General features: G+C 39.9%; 1 protein-coding gene across 2 annotated transcripts in view; it reads left to right on the plus strand.

The window, feature by feature from the left end:
* wcy (WW domain-containing adapter protein with coiled-coil wacky) overlaps positions 1–27,388 on the plus strand; it is an 81,073-nt gene that overhangs the window by 8,740 nt on the left and 44,945 nt on the right. For both annotated transcript variants that reach the window (XM_067783608.1, XM_067783609.1), the window contains exon 2: positions 24,082–24,115. In XM_067783608.1, the coding sequence (XP_067639709.1) occupies positions 24,082–24,115 (34 nt within the window). The remainder of the gene's footprint in view (positions 1–24,081; positions 24,116–27,388) is intronic.

Consider the following 27,388-nt stretch of genomic DNA (forward strand, 5'->3'; position numbering starts at 1 on the left):
CAGAAACGAAACATCAAAACAAAGAATTAAACAAGGGGTGCCACAGGGTGGTGTCCTATCCCCGCTTTTGTTTAATTTCTACATATCTAAGCTACCTTCACCACCGGAAGGAATCACAATCGTTTCCTACGCCGATGACTGCACAATAATGGCCACAGGCCCAGGCCCAAAGATCGATGATCTATGCAATAAAATAAACGGCTATCTCCCTGATCTCTCCAGTTTTTTCGCCTCGCGAAACCTGGCATTGTCACCGACTAAATCTTCCGCGACCTTATTTACAACATGGACGCCCCAAATGTCGACCATATTGAACATCCACGTCGATGGCACTACGCTACCGACTGTCCTACATCCCAAAATCTTGGGTGTGACGTTTGATCAGGATCTACATTTTGGTGCGCACGCAACCGCAATTGTTCCAAGAATTCAGAGCCGTAATAAAATCCTCAAATCCCTTGATGGCAGTACCTGGGGAAAAGATAAAGAAACGCTCTTGACCACATACAAAGCAATTAGCCAGCCGATTACGTGCTACGCGTCACCCATATGGTCGCCAAGCCTAAAAACCACCCACTGGAATAAACTACAGGCCTGCCAAAATACTGCTCGCAGAATCGCCACGGGCTGTCTTCTTATGTCCCCAGAACACCATCTGCAAAATGAGGCGAGAATACTCCCCATCAGGGAGAGAAATGAGATGCTGACCAAACAGTTTCTGTTGAATACCCAGAAACCTGGGCATCCCAACAGACATCTGATTGACGAACCAGCACCGCCTAGGGGCCTAAGGAGTCATCTCCGTAAGCATTTTGAGGAAATACGGCACCTGAGAACCCAGCCGTATGAAGCGGAAAAACACAAGCAGGTCCTTGGTGAACTCCATAGACAGGCGTCGGACCTTTATGTCGGGAATTGCCCGGTGAATCCAGTACTTGAAGAAAAATATCCAGAACTCGCAGAAGAGGAACGCATACTCCCCAGGGAAACGCGTGTCACTCTTGCTCAACTTCGTTCTGGATACTGTAACAGGTTAAACTGTTACCTATCCAGAATCAACCCCGACATACAAAATGTATGCCCTGCTTGCAATGTGTCCCCACATGACACCAACCATCTCTTTAATTGTAATGTGGAACCAACGCCTCTAACACCCCTTTCCTTATGGTCCACCCCTGTTGAAACGGCAAGTTTCCTTGGACTCCCGTTAGAGGATATTGATGACAATTTGTGATCGGTCGCGGCTATTAGGTGGGGCGAGCATTGCTACAACAACAACAACAACAACTTCCCTCCACGATACTGGGACGTAATTGAGCCTAAGACAACCTATAAACATCCCTTTAATCCAGAGCCTTATAAATTCGGCAGTATACTGAAGCTGAGCCGGAAAAATTCCATCCGGCCCCAGCGATTTATAGGGCTGGAAGGTCTGTAAAGCCCAATCTATCTGTTTAAGCGACTTAAACTATGAGTTTTTTCTTTCGTTTGTTTCATAAGCGCTGAAATTCTCATCCGGCTTATGAAACATTCTAAAGACATAGTTTTAGTTTTTAATTTAAAATTGAAGTTCTTCGAGTAGAAGATGGGGTGCCAATACCTCAGAGCCCAGTGCTCGCCTCCATATCACATTTTTAAAGGGGTCTTCAAATAGAAGATGAGGTGGCTCATTCCCTGCAAAAATCGCAAGTACTCCATGCATGCATGTATGGAGTACTCGCTATGGACCAAGCGAGTGCTCCAAAATTAACCACAATTCATACAAAAAATATGGTCCAATTAACATTGCGATGTCCTAGGACCGGACCATATACTCCAGCTCCGCATTACATCAGAGTAATCCATGGAGTACCCACAGTCCAATAAACATCGTGTAGTGATTACAATCGTTAAAAACGAGCAATGATCGGCTTACAACAGGTTCGTGTAGAAACATGAGTTGGTCCATCGCTGCATTACAGTGGAGTAGAATGGTAAGTACTCCAGTGGACCACATGGTCCAACAATTTTTGCAGGGTTAGAGCGAAACCTCAGAGTTCCCTATGCTCGCCCAAAATTAAATAAATAAGGGTGTACTGTTGCTTTGCATCGTCCCGTGTTTTAAATACACCATAAATAAAATTAAAATTACCAAACTTAATAAATTGAATACATTAAAATAAAGATATTATAAATAAATAAAGGTGTACCGATGCTTTGCATCGTCCCGTGTTTTAAATACACCATTAACTAAATGAACATAAAATACAGTCCATTAAACTAATAATTTATAAAATAATAAATTTAAAAAATGCTTGGTTGCAGTGGGCTTTGAACCCGCAACCCCAAACGTTTGAGTCGGGTACGTCATCCACTGTGCCACGACTCATACGCCTACAAGCACATCAAATTACTCCCATAACTGCCCCACGCTTAGCTATGGTCCTTCGAGCCGGATGACCGGCTCCTATGGAATTACAACTAGACGACTTAGCCGTCTAGGGGGGGAGCATGTTTAAGCGACTTAAACTATGAGTTTTTCTTTCGTTTGTTTCATAAGCACTGAAACTCTCATCCGGCTTATGAAATATTCTAAAGACATAGTTTTAGTTTTTAATTTAAAATGGAGGTTCTTCGAGTATAAGATGGGGTGCCAATACCTCAGAGCCCAGTGCTCGCCTCCACATCACCTTTTTAAAGGGGTCTTCAAATAGAAGATGAGGTGGCTCATTAGAGCGAAAGCTCAGAGTTCCCAATGCTCGCCCCAAATTAAATAAATAGAGGTTTTTCTACTAGAAAATGGGGTGCCAATACCTCAGAGCCCCCTGCTCGCCTCCATATCACATTTTTAAAGGGGTCTTCAAATAGAAGATGAGGTGGCTCATTAGAGCGAAACCTCAGAGTTCCCTATGCTCGCCCCAAATTAAATAAATAAAGGTGTACTGTTGCTTTGCATCGTCCCGTGTTTTAAATACACCATAAATAAAATTAAAATTACCAAACTTAATAAATTGAATACATTAAAATAAAGATATTATAAATAAATAAAGGTGTACCGATGCTTTGCATCGTCCCCTGTTTTAAATACACCATAAACTAAATGAACATAAAATACAGTCCATTAAACTAATAATTTATAAAATAATAAATTTAAAAAATGCTTGGTTGCAGTGGGCTTTGAACCCGCAACACCAAACGTTTGAGTCGGGTACGTCATCCACTGTGCCACGACTCATACGCCTACAAGCACATCAAATTACTCCCTTATAACTCACATTAAACTGCTCGCCCTTAACTGCCCCACGCTTAGCTACTATCCTTTTATCATCTGTGATTTCGCTTATCAGCTGATCATTAGGTGACCCTCCGCTGACAATACTTGAAGACACGCCCGTACTTGCTGGGAAGTGCGTATCCATTAGCAAGTTTATGGTTTCAGCGCTGGAGTCCGTCCAGTGCCCATCCGGCTTTTGGACGTAACTTAGCTGAGTTGGATATTTCGATAGCACCTTCCTTAACCGGGAGGCCGCGGATGTGGATTCAATCCTGCCGCAGAAATCCCTCCAGGAGGATCGCTTTCCATTTCGGATTGCTTTTTTATATATATTTATTTTCGCTTTATAAGCAGCCCATGAGGATTCATGTCCATCATGCTTTGCTTGTTTAAAGGCCGCCCTACATGACTTCCTAAGCTTATCAAGATCGGACGACCACCATGGTGGTTTGTGAGTTTCCAAAACCTTTTTAGTCGGGCAAGCCCTATCTAAAGCATTTCTACATTTTTGACTGAAATTATTTACAAACACGTCTAGCTCCTCGCTTTCTGGGGCTCGTACCTCTTTAGATAGCGTTTTACCTATTATCTTCTTATAGTATCCCCATTTCGTTCGTCTAATATTTTGTATGTACTTTGGACTTGCGTGCGCCTGTGATATAGAAAAACTTATATATCTATGGTCAGAAAAGGAGTGCTCCTTTAGAACTCTCCATGAAACGATCAGGTCACTGAAAGAGTCTGTGACCAGTGTTATGTCAAGGACCTCTTCGCGGTTCCTCGTAATGAAAGTGGGATCATTGCCCCTATTACATATACTTAGATTAGTGCCTAACAGATAGTCAACCTCAGTCATTTGTATCACTGCTGCCCCACTGGGCGTGATGAGCATTGGCGTCGCCTCCGAGTAGGATGAAATCGTTTCGTGGATTTGCCGCTCTCACGAAATCCCTTAAATTATCCGGTGGTAATGAGCCTTGGTGATCGTGCGCTAGGTAGAAGGAAGCAAGTTTAAAGTTCCTCCCTAGCACCTCGACGTTAACCGCTGTCAGATCCCCATCGTTATAATTGGGTAGGAGAAAAACATTAAGAGTAGACTTGGCCAATATACATGTGCGAGGCTTACACTTTTCCTGAGCGCTATAAAGCTTATACGTTGGTGTCCGCAGGCCACAGATCCTATTGCAAGCGATCCATGGCTCCTGGACTAGTACGATGTCTACCGCACCTGAAGACGGGTGCAGTAGGAGTGCAGCTGATGCTGCTTTGCAGTGATGCAGGGTTATTTGGAGGACCCGAATCACTGTTTGCGCTCTCCTCCGTGAGCGTCGCGTCCGAATCGCTATCCTCCAAAAGCTGACCCTCAGAGTACAACCCTCTGAGAGCCAAGCATCCGCGCGAGCCTGACGAAGCGTAGCCACCAGCTTTTTCGCCCTCCTCTACCTCCATCTCGTCCTCACTGGGAGGGGGGGGGGAGCCACCTCCGTACGAGACGCAAGGTTTACCAAGGCTTCAACGTCAGCCTTATAAACCTTAAGGCTTATATTTTTCAAGCCGTGGCTTACCCTGAAATCCTGCCTTTTCAACGCTTCGGCGCTTGCGCTGTTGAGCAGCAGGACTATCTGCATCGTGGCCCGTTCAGTCTTCTCCACGTTAACCACCTTCCAGTTGATCGCTAAACGCTAAAAACGTACCCCCAATTCTTGGCGGTGTTAGATTTGGTACTTTGTACCTCCTCGTGAAGAGGACAAGCTCGGTTGTATTCGGGTTGACTTCCAAATCTGTGGCTGTGGCCCAGTGCGAAATTTTGGATAGCGCCCCTTCCATTAGGTTGCAAAGAGTTTGCGGAAATTTCCCTCGCATGGTGACGCAGATGTCATCTGTATACGCGATCACTTGGTGACCTGATTCCATGAGGCGTAGTAGTTGGTTGACGGTAACCACCCAAAGTAGCGGAGAGAACCCCTCCCTGCGGAGTGCCTCTGCCGACCGGTCTGCGGATCACGCATCCACCTAGCTCAGTTTTAATCTGCATACGCTTAAGCAGATTGTATATAAACTCCACCAGGCACGCGTCCACCCCCAGATCGGTCAGCGCCGGGGTGATGGCCTCTGGGAGAACGTTGTTAAGGGCACCCGCTATATCTAGAAATGCCACCAATGTGTATTCTTTAAGGTCTAGTGACCTTTCGATAACGGATACCAGTGAGTGCAAGGCCGTGTCAGTTGATCTGCCCTTAGTATAGGCATGCTGAGCTTGCGAAAGAAGCGACGACTCAATCCTCCTCCTGATGTAGTCCTCTAGGAGTCTTTCGAGCGCTTTGAGCAGAAAAGAAGATAAGCTTATAGGCCTATAATCAGTTGGTTTAGAGTGGGAGGGTTTCCCTGCCTTGGGGATAAAGACCACGTTGACTTCCCTCCACGATACTGGGACGTAATTGAGCCTAAGACAACCTATAAACATCCCTTTAATCCAGGGCCTTATAAGTTCGCCAGTATACTGGAGCTGAGCCGGAAAAATTCCATCCGGCCCTAGCGATTTGTAGGGCTTGAATGTCTGTAAAGCCCAATCTATCCTTTTATCATCTGTGATTTCGCTTATCAGCTGATCATTAGGTGACCCTCCGCTGACAATACTTGAAGACACGCCCGTACTTGCTGGGAAGTGCTTATCCATTAGCAAGTTTATGGTTTCAGCGCTGGAGTCCGTCCAGTGCCCATCCGGCTTTTGGACGTAACTTAGCTGAGTTGGATATTTCGATATCACCTTCCTTAACCGGGTGGCCGCGGATGTGGATTCAATCCTGCCGCAGAAATCCCTCCAGGAGGATCGCTTTCCATTTCGGATTGCTTTTTATATATATTTACTTTCGCTTTATAAGCAGCCCATGAGGATTCATGTCCATCATGCTTTGCTTTTTTAAAGGCCGCCCTACATGACTTCCTAAGCTTATCAAGATCGGACGACCACCATGGTGGTTTGTGAGTTTCCAAAACCTTTTTAGTCGGGCAAGCCCTATCTAAAGCATTTCTACATTTTTGACTGAAATTATTTACAAACACGTCTAGCTCCTCGCTTTCTGGGGCTCGTACCTCTTTAGATAGCGTTTTACCTATTATCTTCTTATAGTATCCCCATTTCGTTCGTCTAATATTTTGTATGTACTTTGGACTTGCGTGCGCCTGTGATATAGAAAAACGTATATATCTATGGTCAGAAAAGGAGTGCTCCTTTAGAACTCTCCATGAAACGATCAGGTCACTGAAAGAGTCTGTGACCAGTGTTATGTCAAGGACCTCTTCGCGGTTCCTCGTAATGAAAGTGGGATCATTGCCCCTATTACATATACTTAGATTAGTGCCTAACAGATAGTCAACCTCGGTCATTTGTATCACTGCTGCCCCACTGGGCGTGATGAGCATTGGCGTCGCCTCCGAGTAGGATGAAATCGTTTCGTGGATTTGCCGCTCTCACGAAATCCCTGAAATTATCCGGAGGTAATGAGCCTTGGTGATCGTGCGCTAGGTAGAAGGAAGCAAGTTTAAAGTTCCTCCCTAGCACCTCGACGCTAACCGCTGTCAGATCCCCATCGTTATAATTGGGTAGAAGAAAAACATTAAGAGTAGACTTAGCCAATATACATGTGCGAGGCTTACCCTTTTCCTGAGCGCTATAAAGCTTATACGTTGGTGTCCGCAGGCCACAGATCCTATTGCAAGCGATCCATGGCTCCTGGACTAGTACGATGTCTACCGCACCTGAAGACAGGTGCAGTAGGAGTGCAGCTGATGCTGCTTTGCAGTGATGCAGGTTTATTTGGAGGACCCGAATCACTGTTTGCGCTCTCCTCCGTGAGCGTCGCGTCCGAATCGCTATCCTCCAGAAGCTGACCCTCAGAGTACAACCCTCTGAGAGCCAAGCATCCGCGCGAGCCTGACGAAGCGTAGCCACCAGCTTTTTCGCCCTCCTCTACCTCCATCTCGTCCTCACTGGGGGCGGGGCCACCTCCGTACGAGACGCAAGGTTTACCAAGGCTTCAACGTCAGCCTTATAAACCTTAAGGCTTATATTTTTCAAGCCGTGGCTTACCCTAAAATCCTGCCTTTTCAACGCTTCGACGCTTGCGCTGTCGAGCAGCAGGACTATCTGCATCGTGGCCCGTTCAGTCTTCTCCACGTTAACCACCTTCCAGTTTTTGGTCGGTAGACCCGGGTTGTACTTCTGGAGCAGCTCCAGGATATCAGCGGGGTCCGTTGGCGTCACTGGAACCCAGGCTCTCGCCCTTGGTCGTGAGGGGATATCACACGCCTCCACTACCTTGAGGCGCGCCCGGATACACCTCCCCTATCAGCGAGACGTCGGCTTTGTAAAGCTTCGCCGACCTGGCGTCGTCACACGCAATTAGTTTGATATTGCCCTGGAACCACCCCGCATCGGTATAAGAAGGCGGCGGACCAGGGTTATCTTTTTTGACCTTAACGGCCACAGTAGCGAGCGCTGCCTCAATCCACTTCCACTTCCTGCTATCGTCCATAACACCAATGATCTGCCGATCCTTGGCTATTTCGGCGAAAGAACGAGTCCAGCCTCCCTGCGTCTTGGTCCTTTTCGGCGCCGTAGGGTTGGATTCATCCATAGACCGCTGGCGCTTCGAGGCTTCATCGCTCTCGACCCAGTCCAGCTTGAACTCCGGCAACATCTGCTTCGCCCAAGCAAGGTCACGCTGAGCCTTTGCCCAGTCCTCCGCGGAAACTTCCCCCTCCCTTATCGGCGAGGAGGCATTCCTACGCAGGATCCGGGCAGCCCAGCGCTTGTCCTGATGACTGGGCATTTTGACTCTCTTGACCCTAGAGCCGGCCACCCCCACACTCCTGGACCCCCAGCAGCCAAACCGTCAGACGCTTGACGCCGAGTGGCGGCCGTGCTGGTGGCTACGAGACGGGCGGCAGCCGCCCCAAGGGCCTCCCGGTCGGTGGCCCCTCCCCGAGAGGTACCGGCCTTTGGAATACCTGGGCTGGATTTTCCCTCATCCCTTTCCTGCCTAGATTGGCCCTTGGCCCTATAGCCGACCCCGGCGACCCCGCTTAGAAAAATTTTCTTCTAATTGAAAAAACCTGTTTCTAAAATTTGATATTCCTTTGCTCGGGGCGTGAACCGGGATCTTCGGTGTGGAACGCGGAGCACGCTACCATCACACCACACCTTTATAAGTACATGGAAGAGTGTTCACATCCCAGCCGATCCCTCTAAATAAGTCCAATATTAACTTTAGCTCCCTTTGTCATCTGCTAAATTCATGCATCTTGAATATAAAACTGCTATATAAATAACGAATATTTTTTAAATATTGTCTTCGTCTATAGGTTTTTAGTGCAGCCATCTCATCCGCACACCTTACTCAAACTTGTATTTTGGCCTTTTTATGTCAGTATGTTGTGGACATTGTAAGCTTACGCACGTCGATATTTCCCTAGACAAGATGTCGTCCTTCAAGGGCGTAGGATAAAGATAAAAAGTCGGAAATTGTCATTACTGCGAGTTTTGGGTATTTGACTTTAGCACTGAGTTCGCCGGGAAATTCCTATCATAGACTTCCGTTACTTTTAGGTCAATATCTCTTAGAACCTGCTTGTGGTTTTTTCTTCATACGGCTGAGTTCTTAAGTGTCCTATTTCCTCATAATGCTTGCGGAGATAACTTCCTAAGTCCTTGGGAGGAGCGGCCTCTGCAATCTCTTGGAGAAGCTATATATTGCGCTGGCAACCCCTTGAGAGGGTTGCGCTACAAACCCCCAATTTGGTGTTTTAGTCGCCTCTTACGACAGGCATACCTACCGCGGGTATATCCTAAGACCCTAAACCGCTGAGGCGCTGGTTTCTCACTGTTGTTGTTGTAGCGGTACCACGATCGGCAGGTTCTATTTTTGAGGAATGACGAAAGTGACCAAGACAAATTTAAGACAAGCTCCACGTATTCCAATCTCGCATTGCCAAGATTTTTAAGCATACTATTCCTTTCGAGGATTAGGAAGATTTATAAGTTGAAGACCTCTGAGGTGCTGATGGTAATTGTGTTCACTCTGTGTTTGAGTTCATGTGCGTATCTGCGTATCTGTTGTCCGTCTAGATTTGTCAATTGATGAACGTATTGTGAATTAAGTGATCCCCTCCATGTTAAAATTTGTCCTAATTTCCGAAATTCTTCCAGCGGAATTAAAGCGAGCCGACGCGAATTCAATGACGAAAAGCAAGGCAACGGCAGAACGCTCCGCCAACATCTCACCCCTACTGGCAGTATGCAGATGAGACTACCACAGGTTGTTGGCGTTGTTGTAGCGATAAGGTTTCTGTTTTTATTTATTTATTTATCAGTCTACAAATTAAACAATTATACAGACCAAATATACCGACACTTAATTCTCAGATGTAATACACGATATAAACAACATAAGCAGTCATCAATTTTAAAGTAATATTTTAACTGTATTTAATTAAACGCTTGACAATTTCAATTTAAAACTTAGCAGTAAGTTGTTGTTGTTGCCGATGTCATATATTGCACAGAGTAATGAATGCGAGTCCGCCGCCTCCCACGATTTTCTATGATCGTTATAGCCGGAGCAAGTCTGGAAAGCAGATTTTGCGGGAAGGTTAGTACGTAAACTTCCAAGCTAGCCTATTAAAGTTGACGGGGTTAGTCCGCCTTGGTGGTATAATGCAATGTCGCTTTTGCTGTTGTGGCCCTGGAATAGGGTGTATCGCTTGCCAGCACAATGCGACAAAATCACCTCTCTGGGGACTACCGCTTCTGAGCCCAGAACATCGAGGAAAATGGCATCGACCAAGACAGGAACTGCTTGGGAACGATTCGGGAACAATTTCGTATGACCACATTAAACCTTGGTCATACCGCCCTCCCACCCCTAGATCCATGAGGAACTTGGGATAGCCAGAGCCTCGGCTGTTAAAGAAACAGGATTCGCCACGGGTAAGTGAGGCTGACAATTGGGTTGGAGAAGCTGTGTATTGCGCTGGCAACCCCTTGAAAGGGTTGAGCTACACAACCCCTTGAATCAATTTGGTAGTTTAGTTGCATCTTATCGAGGATCCATGTTTCGGATCCGGAAAAATACTGTTCGGCACGCATACTCGCACTGAACCAGGCGCACACGCCTTTTCCAAATTTTTTAAAATTCTTCTTAGTCCTTCTTTATTGAACAATTAAATATTTGGTTAGTTTTAAGTATAGTTAGTTTATTTAAGCACTTTATTTCTTTCTACATATTTAGTTAATTATAGTGGTGCACTTAGTTTTTAGTTTTTAAGTTTAAACTTAGTTTTTAGTTTCCACTTAGAACCTTTAGTTTTTAATTCTATAATAAAAGTTTATTTCTGCACAATTGAGTTTTCTAGTTTTACAACTTTTCTAGTTACATATTCCGTATGTAACTCTTTTGATTGCGGGTTTTATTTTCGCGTACTCGCAACTCTGCGGCTTGGCATATTTTTCTTACGTTGCTTTGCAACGAAATTAATGATGGCGTCGAAATAAATCAGAAACTCTCCGAGTTGCTCGACTCTAACAATTTTAGTGATGCCAAGTGCATCCGATGTATGGTTGCATCTTGCACATTTCTAAAGAGGATTACCATCTACAATTTATTTTAATGCAATTTACTATGGCACTACATCATCCCCCTTTAGAAAAGAAGAATTTGGTAAGATTAGTAATTAATATTGCCACATACTTCTTTAGGCTTTAATATGTTGTAATGTTATGAACGAAGGAGTTTGCTAGTATTAGGGTGCTCTAACCCGGGACTCATTCGTTCATCGCAGTGCAACTTCTAAAAAGATGATTAAAATGAAAAGAAAATTTTGAGTAAAGTGAAATATATAAAATTTAGTTTGAAAATTGAATTTAATGTTTGAAGTAAACCGGTTTTTTTTTCTTCTCATTGTAAAATCTACCTAATTAAATGTATATTTATTTGTTACATTTTTAGCCTTCATTGGCGGATTTTTAAAATATATTTATATCTAAAGATGATTAGTAATAGGCTATTAAATTAATTAATTTTTTGTACTCGATTTTTGTGTACAATTTTTTCGTTTTCTTTACTTATCTCACAAATAGTTACATTTGGCCCATCAATATTCTTTACTATGTCGGGACCTTGATATATATTTTTATGTTTATTCCTAGGTTCTGTTTCTACTAACACTTTATCATTAATTTTAATTTCTAAAGGCTTAGCTGTTTTATCGTATAAATCTTTATTTCTAATCTTATGCTTATTAATCAAATTTTTTGCCATTTTATGCGATGTTTGCATTCTAAAGTTAAGCTCTTTTGCGTAATTTTCTACGTTATAGATCGGATCAATTTGCTCTTTTTGCAATTCATGTGGCATTTTAGTTTTTCTGCCAAATATTAATTCAAACGGAGTAAATTTATTATCAAAAACCGAACTACTTGTAGTATTGTGTAAAAATGTAAAGTATTTTAAATATGTATCCCAATCTGAATACGTTTCGTTTAGGTATGCACGCAAGTATTCGTTAAAGACTCTATGATTTCTTTCAACAGTACCAACAGTTTCGTGATGGTAGGCTGTTGAGAAATCATGATCAATCTTTAAAAGTTTTGTCAATTCAGAGAATAATTCGTTTTTATATTCCGTTCCTAAATCGGATCTAATAGCTTTCATTGTACCATATGTTAATATGAAGGTTTCAAAAATAGCGCAAGCAATAGTTTTTGCTGATTTATCTGGTACAGGTATTTAGAAAAGTCACAAATCATAGTAACAGCGAACTTGTTACCATATTTGGATTCCGGAAGTGGGCCTATTGTATCGACAATTACTATGTCAAAGGGTTTGCAGGGCGTTGGAGTCAAGACAAGATTTTCCTTGGTTTTTGGTTTTACTTTATTCAAAAGGCATTTATTGCAATTTTTGACAAATTTCGCAATGTCTCTTGTCATATTTTTCCAATAGTATTTTGTTCTTAATTTGGAATATAATCGTTTTATACCGCAATGACCGCCTAACAAAGGGTCCTCATGATAAATTGTCATAAGTTTTTGTTTTTGCTGTTTCTGTTACAGTTTCTACAGGGTCTGTTAATATTATTTGTAATGATTTTAAAATTTTATTACCGCTGATTTTAAAATTTGTAATTGAAAATTCTTTGAAAAATATATAATTTTTTGGCCATTCTAACTGCTTAATATTGTAACTGCCGGCTGCTTTTTCAAGCCTCGAAAATAACTCATCTAAATTTGTTTTTCCGTTAGCATTCACAAAATTAAGTAAGTTTAGTTTTTTATGTTTCAAATGCGCATAAATTTGTATATTGGAGATCTCATTATTTTTATTAAATTGTATAGTCGACTTTATTCGCGGTATCTTTTTTGAAAAATTGTATGAAAATTTGTCATAAACTTGTACTTTAGGCGTTTCGCAAAAAGTATCAGTAAAATTATCGTCTTTATTTTGTAATTCCTTGTGTTTGGTTTGCGATCGCGTTTGAACTGCTAAAACATGATTTGTAGATTCTTTTATTTCGTCTATACTAATGCGTGAAAGAGCATCAGCCACAACGTTAGATTTTCCTTTTATATATTCAATCGTAAATTTATATTCTGACAGTTCTAATCGAATTCTAGAAAGTTTAGAGGAAGGGTCTTTCATGTTAAAAAGATAAACTAGTGGTCTATGATCGGATTTTACTGTGAAATTTGTACCGTAAACATATGGACGAAAATGCTTTATAGCGAAATGTATTGCTAGGAGTTCTAATTCGATAATTGCTTTTTTCTGTTCTGCTTTATTAAAAGATTTTGACGCGAAACAAATTGGTAAATCGTTATCACCATGCTTTTGGCTTAATATAGCACCACACCCACTCTTAGAAGCATCTACTGTAATTATAAATTCTTTTGTGAAGTCAGGGTATTGTAGTAGTTGAGGAGACATTAATGCTAGTTTTAGTTTTTTGAAAGCGTTTTCGCACGCTTCGTCCCAAACAAATTCAACTTTTTTTCGATTTAAACGATTTAAAGGCGCTGCCAGTGACGCAAAATTCGGTATAAATCGCCTGTAATAATTTGCAAATGCGACAAATCGCCTAACCGCATCTTATTCTTTTGGCTTAGTATACCTTTTAATAGCGTCTATTTTTGAATCGTCTGGCAGCAAACCTTTTGACGTACATTTATGGCTTAGAAAAGTTACTTCGGAACGAAGGAAATTGCATTTGTTCGGATTCAGCTTTAAATTAAACTTTCTACAGGTTTCGAAAACTTTTTCTAAATTTTTAAGGTGGTGTGTCTCACTACAACCAATGACGATAACGTCGTCAATATACATAAAAGCCTGATTTGGGGAAATGCCTGAAAATGCTATTGACATCATACGAGAAAAAGAGTTTGGTGCAATATTTAACCCGAAAGGTAAAACTTTCCAACGAAAAGCTCCTCGATCTGTACTGAAAGAAGTTACGTCTCTGGATTTAGTGTGAAGGGGTATTTGGTGAAAACTAGAAAAAAGGTCTAAAGTTGAAAAGTATTTGGCTATGCCAAGATTGTCGAGTATGTCATCAACGCGTGCTAGTGGAAATTTGTCGGCTATAAGCTTTTTATTGACTGCTCTAAAATCTACGCACATGCGATACGATTTTTTGCCTGTTGGATCTTTTTTCGGTACCAAAATTAAGGGACTGTTATAATTTGAAAAACTTGGTTCGATTAAATCATTCTGTAATGGGTTTTCGACTTGTTTATTTATTTCTTCGCGTTGTGTGTATGGCAAACGGTAATTTTTAATATAGACAGGGGTTTTGTCAGTTAATCTAAGTTTTTATTCGTAGAAATTATTAAGCGTCATTAAGTCGGTTTTTAATGCAAAAATATCAGAATATTTCAAACATAAATCAAATAATTTCTTTTTAGCGTAAGAAGGCATTTGTTTTGCCAAAATTGATTTAAGCTCTTCTATACGTTTTGAATCAATAGGTGTATCATTTATGCGATAGACATTGAAGTTTTTAATGTCTTCAGTTTGAATATTGAAATCTTTTACGTACTTGACCTCGTCGGTGGTGTTGATAACTTGTATTATTGGGTTTTTTGTATCAACGATACATTTTGCTGTGAAAACACCGTTACAGAGTTCCTGAGAATCTACAAAAACCGGACTTGTCGAATTTTTCAAACTAAAAACACGAAAAACTTCGCATCTTGGTGGAATTACAAGAGTATTTGTTGAAGTGCTATGCAAAATTGAAATATTTACCCTTTATGTCCCTTGTCCGAATGTAATTGTGTCATTAGCATAATTGATTATGCATTTGTTCGTTTTTAAAAAATATTTCCCTATTATACCGTCCGAAGGAATATTAAAGTTGTCATTGACAACGTGAAGAGTCAGAGGAAAAAATGTATTTGATGCGATTATACTTGTATTAACTGTTCCTAGTGTCGTTACCGTGTCTGTTGTTACGCCTGTTATATTTATTACGTTACTATCGTCTACTTCTACATCGATTGCCAAACTGGAAATTTTTATTAATGAAATGTCTGTCTGTGAATCTATTAGAAAAGAACATATTTTATGTGAATCGCTACAAGCGACTTCGACGAAATCGGAAAAATTTAAATTTAGACAATATATTGACTGAGAAGTATTTAGTCGAATTGCTCCTGCTCCCTCAGTGTTCGCGGCGCCTGAGGGGCTTCGGCATTTAAAGAACGAACATTGGCTGAATTTCTAGAATTTGAACCCTGATTATTGGAATTTCTGTTATTGCCGAACCGATTATTATTGTTATTGTTGGAATTGCTATTGCCTCTATTGTAATTGCGATTATTGCCTCTGTTATAATTGTTATTTCAGAAATTTGTATTATTGTGTTGCTCATTTGCGTTATTGTTAAATCGAAAATTACTATTGTTGTTGTATCTGAAATTGCTGTTGCCTCTGGAATTATATCTTATCGGACGTGACCGAAACGCTAACACCTCATGGGCTTTTGCCTTCGTCATACCTTCAATGATTAGACAGCGCTCTAACGAGTCAGAAAGCTCTTCTACCTGCTTTGAAAATTCTGAAAAATTGTTATTGGTTACTCTTAAGGCTGCAATTTTTCCCGCGACAACTTTCGAGTTGTCTGGCCTAATTTCACTACATAGCGCTTCTTTAATTTGGTTGACTGATTCTATATGCGTTGGTAGGGCCTCGCGAGTTTTGCCTTCGAGTTTGGATTTTAAAAATGCAATAAAAGTAGGAGTTAAATTTTCGTTAGAGAATACTTCCATTAACTTTCAACTTTATTTATAAATGAGCCAAGTGCTAACGGGTCTCCACTGTAGTTGTCTCGCATAATCGAGGCACAAGTATTAATAAGCGATTTTTTCTCCTCGATTGTGGCCATGGTTGTAACGTTAAGAACCTGAGTTAGAATAGAAAAACTAGAATTTGGAATTACAGGTTGATCAGCAAATCCTAAAAAGTCTGCGCTCAGGGATAATTTATAATTATGTTCACTTGTTAAGGTATCAGCTGACGATGCACTTGAAGATAAATCAGAATCTGAATTATTGGAATTTGTATCTTGCTCTGAGTTTTTGGAATCTAAATCTTGCTCTGAATTTTTGGAACTTGAACTCGGATGGGTATTTTTAGAAACTACCTTCCCGTTTCTTAGGTACATACGTGTTGAAACGAATAGACAAAATATTAAAATTTTTTGTTGCAAGATATGTGGAATTTGTTTATGAGGATTGAATAGAAATTGTATTTAAAGGAAATTAAATTTGAACGAGTTGAGTTGAGCTCAAAAGAAAATTATGAAAGTATTTTTAAAGGAAGTTTATGAAAATATTTTAAAAGAAATTTGTGAAAGTATGTATTTTTGAAAGCTTTTAGATTTTAGTTATAATTATACAATTGGTTAGTGAATTTTATAGCAAAAAACTTTAGTTAGTGAATTTTATTGAAATACTAAACATAGTGATTAGTTATTGAAAAGAAAGATTAAACAAATATTTACTTTACGCTTTTGTTGTCCGTAAATCCAAACCCAATGATTGGAATTAGCTGAAAATTTTTCATGCAAAAAGGAAAGTGTAATTGGAATTCACATGCAATTTAAAAGATGTTGGATATTGTTTACGAATATATTTATTGAAATATAAGAATTTTTAATTGTACAGAATGTGAAAAAAAATGTTTGTATTTGAAATGTATGGCAAAAATTATAATTTTATTTGAATTTAAATGCAAAGATTATAGAATGGCAAATATTTTTGTACAGGCTTTAAACGGACGCACCGCTTTTATCAAAATTGTATGGTTTTATTTTTATAGATACGGGCGCACCGCATCTTTCCAAAATTGTACATTAAATGTCCTTGGACGCACCGGGGTTTAAAAAAATTTATATCATGTTTTTACGCGGACGCACCGCTTACGAAAAGTAACCAAATTTTTTTGTATTTTTGCGTTGATGGAGCCCACTGTAGGGCAGAGTGGGACTAAAACTAGAAGCAATTAATGAAAAATTAAAAAAAATTTTTTTTTGTTTTTGTCCGACCCTGTCCCACAGTGCCTGCCCAAAATCTTACCCATATACCTAAAGTATGTGAAATTCAATTAATTTATGTATTATATGTATGTAAATTAAATTTGAATATAATGAGTAAGTAAGTAGTAAGAGTATAAGTAACTTTTTGAATAATTGGGAAAATTAAGTGAAATAAAATGTGTTTACATTTTAATGAGTATGGTAAGTGGATTAAGAAATTTGTTTTTTTTTTTTTATTTAATTAAATTAATTAATTAAAATATGTTCGTAAGTTTTGAAAAATATTTTGAAATTGAAAAATAGTTATATATAAAAAATTGAAAAATATTATTTTATAATAATGTAGATAATAAAAATTTTCGCACACCATACCAATTGATGCTGGACTTGCTTCATTGTTTGCTGTACCTGCTGTGCCTGATGTTCAGCTGCTGGTGCTGTTATTCTGCTGCTGCTGTCGTTAGATGGCGTCACTTGTCTTCCGTTTGTTCGTGTTGTTGATGTACGGTGGTTTGCCGTTATGATGGTGGCGTGGCTAGTGCCGTTATTGAAATGGCGTGGCTAGTGCCGTTTTTTGTTTCTTTTCCACTAAGAAATGTGTACAGTTTATTCAAAAGGTTTGGTTTTTAGTTTTTTCGAATTACATTATTTCTGCTGCCATTTAGTTTTTGTTTTATTATTAATTCCGCAATTTTCTTATTATTTCCGTTTTTATTAAGTTTTTGTGTTATACGTATATATATTTTCTTTAAATGTCTCACCTAAATTTTTTTTTTCCACTAGCCACTGCCATAAGCCACCACCACTGCCATATTTGCGCTGATTTCGTTTTGTAGGTTTTTTGTTAATTTTTATATATTTTTTTGGATTTTAATGATTTTAAATTTTTTGTATATTTTCCTCAGTTTTATATATATTTTTTTTGTAATGATTTTAAATATTATAATATTTTGAAATGGTTTTGAAATTTTTGTATTTTTTTGTAGATTTTTCAAATTTTTAAAATTTTTTGTAATAGTTTTTAATCTTTGTACTTTTTTTGTAATTTTTTTTTGATTTTAACCCTTTTTTGTGCTATTTTTTTATTTTATATTTTTGTAGAATTTTAAACTTGTATTTTTTTGTAGATTTTTCAATGTTTTTAAATTTTTTTGAAGGGTTTTTGTAAATTTTGTTGTTTCTTTTTTTGTATTTTTTCAAATTTTTATATTTTTTTTGTAATGGTTTTTAATGTTTTATATTTTTTTTGTAATTTTTTTTGATTTTAACCCTTTTTTGTAATATTTTTTGTATGTATATGTATTTTTGTTAATTATTCAATCATTTTTTTTTTGTGAATTTTATGTGGGTTTTTTCGCATTAATCGCTGTTACACCCACGCCTGTTGGGAGGCTTTCCTAATGCCCACTCGCCGCATTTACAGGGCTTCGGCCCACGAGTCCTGTCACGGTCGCCATATCGAGGATCCATGTTTCGGATCCGGAAAATACTGTTCGGCACGCACACTCGCACTGAACCAGGCGCACACGCCTTTTCCAAATTTTCTAAAATTCTTCTTAGTCCTTCTTTATTGAACAATTAAATATTTGGTTAGTTTTAAGTATATTTAGTTTATTTAAGCACTTTATTTCTTTCTACACATTTAGTTAATTATAGTGGTGCACTTAGTTTTTAGTTTTTAAGTTTAAACTTAGTTTTTAGTTTCCACTTAGAACCTTTAGTTTTTAATTCTATAATAAAAGTTTATTTCTGCACAATTGAGTTTTCTAGTTTTACAACTTTTCTAGTTACATATTCCGTATGTAACTCTTTTGATTGCGGGTTTTATTTTCGCGTACTAACGCATCTGCCGGTTCACTTCAAACTAAAAACGGCCGCTAACGCAACTCTGCGGCTTGGCATATTTTTCTTACGTTGCTTAGCAACGAAATTAATGATGGCGTCGAAATAAATCATAGCGTCGAGCAACGGCAGTTTCAGCCAATCAGAAACTCTCCGAGTTGCTCGACTCTAACAATTTTAGTGATGCCAAGTGCATCCGATGTATGGTTGCACCTTGCACATTTCTAAAGAGGGTTGCCATCTACAATTTATTTTAATGCAATTTACTATGGCACTACAATCTTACAGGCATACCAGCCGCGGGTATATTCTAAGCCCCTAACCCGCTGGAGGATTTTGATGGTTCATTGTCTGATATATATATAAGCTACGTACCAGTAATAAGCACAATTGAGATACCAGCCCGACCATCTCGGAACCGATTAATATGTGCACATTAAACATTCTGATCTAAATTGGTTCGGATTTTTAGGTAGTCGGCAAGTGGTTTTTGTTGCAGTGACGTATGAAATGAGACGTGGCGATGACAACAACAGCCAAATTCCTCCAGCAATCCAACGTAGGAAACTAAGACGTAAACTTGGCTCCTCATGGAACTGGGGGGTGGGGAGGGAGGGATGGCCTTGAATGTTTAATGTGGTCATATAAATCTTTCCCGATGTGGTCGGGCTAACATGGTGCTTAATGATGATTTGTTACCGGAACGTACCGGATCTATATCCGGCAAAGGACCATCAACATCGATAACACTCCCCACAGCCTTCGGGGAGTGTCTTTATCGTTAATACAACAACAAAAACAACAACAACAACGTAAACTTGGCCCAGAAGGTTCATTATGGTGGTCATATTACATAGTTCCTGAGATGGTCGGGGTTGTACGTCAATGGTGCTTGTTATCGGAACGTACCGGATCTATATCCGCCAAAGGTAAACGATAACAGACCCCAAAACATTCGGGGATTGCCTTAATCGATGCAACAACATCAAGAAATGCTAATAACCATTTATAAACGCGGCCGCTTGTATGCTACGCGTCCCCAATATGGTCGCCGAGCCTAAAAGAAACACTCTGGAGGAAACTGCAGGCCTGTCAATTCTCCGCTCACAGAATTGTCACGGGATTTCATCTTACGTCTCCAGAACATAATCTCAACAGTGAGGCGAGAATACTCTCCATAAAGGAGGCAAATGGAATGCTGAACAAACACTTTCTGCTGAATAGCCAGAAACCTGGGTATCCCAACATACATCTGATTAAAGAGTCCCAGCCTCACATAAGCACTATGAAGAAATCCGACTATTACAAATCTAGCCGTATGAAAAAAGAAGCATGATAAGGGCCTCAGAGACATCCATAAAAAGGAGAAACCCCCCTCTTAAAGACGCATACCCTAAACTAGCAGTTGTGGACGGTAACCTCCCCAGGTAGACGCGCGTCACTCTAGCTCAACTTCGATCAGTAACCAGAACGATAATATCAACCCCCACGACCCAAATGCTGTCAGTGTAACGCCATTTAATTTGTTGCGTCCCTCCCACAATTTGCCATCCTCGGATCAGCTCCATGCAGCTGGACTGGTCCACACACTCCTGTTCTGGGAAGCTATTGAACCTAATCCCGGTCCCAGGTTATGGCTCAGGGCATATGTCGGAACAGGACGTTCAGACGTTCATACTCTTGCCAGTGTCACGTGTAAAAGATGGTTGCACCGTTCGGATTGTTCTGGGTTAGAGCCCAACGTTCATCGTCCCCGAAATTTCTTCAAACATTTTGTGGCTTTCCGCTGTTCACGTACAAGGACGTCCCGCGGTTCACGCTCAAGCGTATCTCTGCCACCTTCTAGTAGCAACGCTGCCCAGCAGGCCATATTAACTGCCCGCTGTTGCTAGCGCCAACGGCGCCTCCAGCTGACACGGCCGCTTCAACTTATCACTACAATCTAAGTGGCATGGACAGAATGGTGGACGAGTACCAGCCTTTACCTCCGTCCCATTCCTTCTTTTCAGACACGCGCACTCGGGTAAATAGGAGTCATCAACTCCTACTTCCCAACACCATGTGCTCCGTACGCCAGCTAAGAATATTTATGATCGCGACATAGGTCCAATGCAGTTCATGCCATGGCCGATACCACCTGCCTATACTCCTTTCAATACAGTAAACTGCTAAATTTATCACCTCTGAAAAGCGGGCTCTTATTAATTTAAAAAAGCTATTAATTTCACAAATCAATCTTTTGCTGCTCTCTGCATTCCTAGTGATGTACGGCAAGGCGAGCGTGTGTTCCTTAAGGTCATCACTTCCTTCGCCACACTTTATTCCAGCCGGTAGAATACCAGAAATCATACCCCATTTCTCGGCTGAAGCTGTAAACTTTGCAAGAGAACGTGACTTGGCGAGACAACTCGACCCTAGAGACCCCATATTGGGAATCTCAACTTAGGTATCATGCAGCTGGTAAATAAACACAAACGTGCCAAATGGGAAGAGCATCTAAAGAACTGCAATCTCTCTGCGGGTGTTGGTAATTTGTGGCCAACCGTCAAATCCTTGTCCAATCCGACAAAACACAATGATAGCGCAATATATAGCTTCTCCAACCCAATTGTCAACCACACCTTCGAGCGGCGAATCCCGTTTCACTAGCAGACGAGGCTCTGGCGACCCCAAGCCCCTCATGGAACTTGGGGTGGGGAGGGAGAGATGGCCTGAAGGCTTAATGTGGCCATATAAATCTTTCCCGAGATGGTCGGGCTAGTACCTTAATGGTGCTGTGTTACCGGATCTGTATCCGGCAAAGGACCATCACATCGATAACACTCCCCTAAGCCTTCGGGGAGTAACTTTATCGCTACAAAAACAACAACAACAACAAAACTTTATAGGATTCGATAAAATGCGGCGCGCCTTTTGCCGACAGTTTGTAATGTATCCTTCAGTAGACAAGGCCGGACCCTGTTATCAATATGCAATATCCTACTCTTGCAGAGGAAGAAAGCACGCTACCAAGGGAGACACGGGTCAACTTCGTTCTGGATACTGTAACAGGTTAAACTCTTACTTGTCCAAAATCAATCCCGAGACACGTAATGTATGTCCTACATGCGATGTGTCCCACGTGACACCAATCATCTTTTCAATTGTAATGTGGAACCTACACCTCTAACCAATCTCCCTATGGTCCGCCTCTGTTGAAACTGCCTGCTTCCTCAGACTCCCGTAAGAATAATTTGATGACAATTTCTTGAGTGGTTGTGCCCATGGAATGAGGCGAAGCACTGTTAACACAACAACAATAATAGTGTAATGTGTGCCCACATGACAACAACTATGTTTTCAATTGCAATGTGAAACCAACGCCTTTAATACCTAATCTCTCTCCAGCCCTATTGAAACTGCAAGTTTCCTCGGACTTTCGTTACAGGTCATTAATGGCAATAAGTGAGTGGTCGCATCTATTGGATGGGCGAAGTACTGCTACAACAACAACTATTCCCTTTGGGTATGTCAGCTTTTCGTTTAAATAGGTAAGGCACAGTACGTAAGTCCGATTTGAGCTAGAGAAACGCATCTGCCTGGTGAAGTTTGAATTTTACAGACCCTTTATTGATGTCATTGACGTGCATGCTCGTATTTTTCTGGATTAAACAGATTTCGAAGATGACGCCTCATCTCTCCAAGGAGATGGAGCTGGAACAAGCTGTTGTTGGTATTAACGATAAAGACACTCCCCGAAGGTTTGGGGAGTGCTATCTATGTTGATGGTCCTTTGCAGTATATAGATCCGGTACGTTTCGGTAACATTCGCCATTGAGGTACTAGCCTGAGCATATTGGGGACGATTAATATAGCCACAATAAACCTCCCAGGCCATCCCGCCCGCTGTTGTCTGCTGTTGAGTTCGACTTTTATTTGAAAGGCCGGCCAAAAAAATAAATAAAAACTTATAAACATGTCCGTAAAAACGAAGTACAAACAAGTCAGGAAGGCTAAGTTCGGGTGTAACCGAACATTACATACTCAGCTGAAAGCTTTGGAGACAAAATAAGGGAATATCACATGTAGGAAAATGAACCTAGGGTAACCCTGGAGTGTGTTTGTATGACATGGGTATCAAATGGAAGGTATTAAAGGGTACTTTAAAAGGGAGTTCTATAGGTGGACGCCTTTTCGAGATATCGCAATAAAGGTGGACCAGGGGTGACACTAGAATGGGTTTGTACGATATTGGTATCAAATGAAAGGTGTTAATGAGTATTTTAAATGGGTGTGGCCCTTAGTTGTATATGTGAAGGGGTTTTTGGGATATCGACCAAAATGTGGGCCAGGGTGACCCATAACATCATCTGTCGGGTACCGCAAATTTATTTACATATGTAATACCACGAACAGTATTCCTGCCATGATTTGTTTTCGCCCTGCAGAACTTTTTCATTTATTTCTACTTAATATGGTATGTGTCACACCCGTTTTACAAAGTTTTTTCTAAAGTTATATTTTGCGTCAAAAAACCAATCCAATCACCATGTTTCATCCCTTTTTCATATTTGGTATAGAACTATCGCATTTTTTCATTTTTCGAAATTTTCGATATCGAAAAAGTGGGCGTGGTCATAGTCGGATTTCGCCGATTTTTAAAATTTGACTTTTAAATTGTTTTTAAAAAGTGGGCGTGTTCGTCATCCGATTTTGCTAATTTTTATTTAGAACACATATTGTAATAGGAGTAACGTTCCTACCAAATTTCATCGTTATATCTTCAACGACTGCCAAATTACAGCTTGCAAATATTTTAAATTACCTTCTTTTAAAAGTGGGCGGTGCCACGCCTATTGTCCAAAATTTTACTTATTTTCTACTGTGCGTCATAAGGTCAACCCACCTACCAAGCTTCCTCGATTTATCCGTCTTTGGTAATGAATTATCGCACTTTTTCGGTTTTTCGAAATTTTCGATATTTGAAATAGCGATCTGAGATGAGTGCCCAGGAACTTACATACCAAATTTCATCAAGATACCTCAAAATTTACTCAAGTTATCGTGTTTGCGGACAGACGGACGGACGGACATGGCTAAATGAATTTCTTTTTTCGCCCAGATCATTTTGATATATAGAAGTCTATATCTACATATCTCGATGAGTTTATGCCGTTACGGATTACCGTTATGCGAACAAAATTAACTACTATGTGAGCTCTCCTCAGCTGAGTATAAAAAATAAGTTAAGTAAAAATGGAACAACTCGTTGAAATCTTTACTGAGTCCCATTTTTATTGACTTTTTTGTGTTTTTACGTAAAAACTTTTTTTAAACATGAAATTAAAATTTTTCTTCAAATCAATTTTTGAAAAACAAATTAATTTACTAATTTTATTTTTTTTAAATATTTTCAGCTACTTTGAGAAGCATCAGTCGCATTCGTATCAGGTAAGGTGTTCAAAAATGATTTTAAATAACTTACTTATTAATACCAATACATATGTATGTATGTATATGTTGCCCATTGTCCTTCCGTGTTCATATGCAATATTATCATTTCCCTTATATCTCGATTTAAAATTTTGTTTTTATTAAAGCACCAAACAAATGAGAGATATGCAATAGGCGATACATTAACCGATCGAAATTCCAAAGCTAATTTTCGATGTCAATTATACATACATATGTACATATGTATATCGCTTATAGTATCGTCCAAAAGTGTTTGGTGCCTCACTGAAATATATTTATGTATTAAAATAATTTTGTTTTTCTTTAATTTGCGGTAACTGTTTAGGGCCTAGGCCATACTGCCCGAATTCGAAAATGCGCACAGTCACTTTCTTCGGGAATTGACATCAGTCAAGGGCAAGCGCAAATCCTTCACTTGCCCTACTCAAGCCATTGGCGGCATCTTCTTTTGTCTGCTACGATTCATCAGCTTCATTATCTTCTTAACTCTTTAGTAATGGCGAGAAGTGTTCCCCTCACAGTTTGGGTACGCTCTGAATACCGGTTACCGGGTCACCAAAGAGTCAACACATTACGAAAACCTGCAATTTTTGGCCTTAAATTTGCGTAATATTTGTTTCTCTAACTTGGAGAATTCATGTTCTGCTTAATAATTGAGCAGTTGCGTGCAAAAAGGGATCTTCTTTGAAAATTACGTTTCGAACCTTTCGTGTTTCAAACATTTGAGGTTATATAGCAGTTTTGTTGTTGTAGTTTTTTTAACATTTTGTTGTTGTTTTAGTGATAAGGTCAGTCCCGAAGGTTTTGGAGTGTTATCTATGTTGATGGTCCTTTGCCGAATATATAGATCTGGTACATACCGGTAACAAGCCTATTAAGGTACTAGCCCGACCATCTCGGGAACGATTTAGTATGACCACCTTCTATGCCATACCGCCCTTCCATCCCCTAGATCCATGAGGAACTTAGGGTCGCCAATGTATCGACTGCGGAGAAGCAGGATTCGCCACGGTCAATTTACGACAATAAACTTTTTGTATGTCCCAGTTCCTTTGTAAAAAGGGTCAAATATAAAATTTCAGCGAAATCGGGAGACGTTTACATGGCTTATATGGAGATGCACACAGTATGGGAGTTTGAGTAACAAATTTTTTTTTAACACAAAAAAATATTTGGTTTAGATATAAAACTGCACCTATTCTTCCTATTGAGCTGTTTTCCGCAAAAAGCAATCCTTGATCCCTTTTTGCACCAAACTCCTCAATTGGCGCATTCATTTCTATTTTGTGATAACTGACCCCAAGTACGAGCATCAAGGGAGATCCTCTACCTGTTTCTGCCAACCCTGAGCTCTCTACCTTGCTCTGCTGTCGGATTCATGTAGCGAGTGTTTAAGAGAGCGCTACTTTTTAACTGCCTGCTTGGTTATAGTTGCATCGAGCTTATAGAGATTGCTCCCAGTGAGTAGGCGTGAGAGCCAACTGGAAAAGTTATCAGCAGTTGGTTTCGTGAGTGGCTTCTCGAAGGCACTTACATTCTTATGTAAGTCATGGCGAGATACTAAAACTACAATTTTTAAAAGCTTTTCGCAAGTCGTCATCCGAAAAGAGAGTTCTCATCCGAGGAGGTTCGTTAAATTTTTTCATAGAAAATGATTATTACGCGGCGGGTCTCAAGCCCAGCAAACTTACACAATGAACATTTTTGGATGAATAGGGACATCCTTAAATTAAAATTTTAACTTTTTCTGTGTTGCTCTTTTCCAAATCTCTTTCAAAGTGTCGGTTCGCTTATTCCGACGCGGTTTAGAAGCGGTTTTTAAATAGAAACATGATTTGAAGTCACGCAACCGTGCTTCAAATAAACCCTCCATCTTAATAATTTTACTGAACCAATTTTGTTTACATTGTTTCATATATAATTAATAGAATTTAGATTATGTATCTTAAAACTTATATTTTTTGATCAATTACTGACAATATTTTCTTTACTTCTCGACAGAGTTGGACATAATTCGAATTATGTTTTTATTTAGCTAAGTATAGTAATAAAATTTTATTGTAACCAAATTATTCGAAGATAACTTACTTACTTACTTAATTGGCGCTTAACCGTTTAAACGGTTATGGCCGTCCAACAAGGCGCTCCAGTCGTTTCTTCTTTGAGTTAACTGGCGCCAAGTGGTCACATCAAAGGAATTTAAATCGTTTTCCACCTGGACCTTCAAGCAGAGTAGGGGCCGCCCTCTTCCTTCGGCGTAAAGCGCATACAGCCCATCATTGTATATTCTTCGGTACTCGTCGTCGATGAAGAACTGTTCCTTCGAACACTCCCAGAGCCACTTCATCTGCTGTTGTCATGGTCGATGCGTCTGCACCATACAGCCGGATGGGTACGACAAGTGACTTGTAGATAATGATTTTAGTTTGCCGAGAGAGGACTTTACTCAAAGATAATTTATACACGAATAAATTATTCTTCAATAAACTTTTGATAAACATCCCAAATTTTTATAAATATCTGATTGACCACTCTTTTGAAAAACATTGAAATATAAAAAATATATTGCAACGAATTTGGGGAAACTCCGCTTATTTGAAGCCTTCTGCAAACGTTCGAATCGCCAAAAAGTCGAATAATTAACTCCAATATTCAGTAATATAAAATGGTCTTCATTAGATTACTTTGGGAGTAATACAATTATACTTCACTTCGCAGCTGATAGCGTGTTTAAATCAAACTGATTACTGACTACTCGGCTTGCTCTGCTTTTATATTCTCTGTTGCCTTGTCCGCATATTTCCAAAAATGTCTGGACGCCTCTCCCTCTAGAATCTTCTACTTGGTTACCAGCTATATGCGTCTGTATTTGTAGTTTATAGTCTCTCGCATAGGCATATGCGTGTGTATATGTGAGTACTACTTCATCTGATGATTACATGTGTTTATGAGTATCTCTCCGTTGTCTTGTATGTATGTGTGTAGATGATGATTGATTTGTTTACGTACATACTGCTTAGTATCGGATTAGTGATGGTAGTATCGCTTAAAAAAAAATAAATGTAAGGCGCGATAACCTCCGAAGAGATCTAAGGCCGAGCTTCTCTTCCAATTTGCGTCGTGCTCCTCTTGATTTTTCCCTACATATTGGCCGGACGGGACCTACATGTTTTATGCCGACTCCGAACGGCATCTGCAAGGCAGATGAGTTTTCACTGAGAGCTTTTCATGGCAGAATTACAATCGGAG

Source organism: Eurosta solidaginis, chromosome 4, assembly GCF_040869045.1.
Source record: "Eurosta solidaginis isolate ZX-2024a chromosome 4, ASM4086904v1, whole genome shotgun sequence".
Classification (NCBI taxonomy): domain Eukaryota; kingdom Metazoa; phylum Arthropoda; class Insecta; order Diptera; family Tephritidae; genus Eurosta; species Eurosta solidaginis.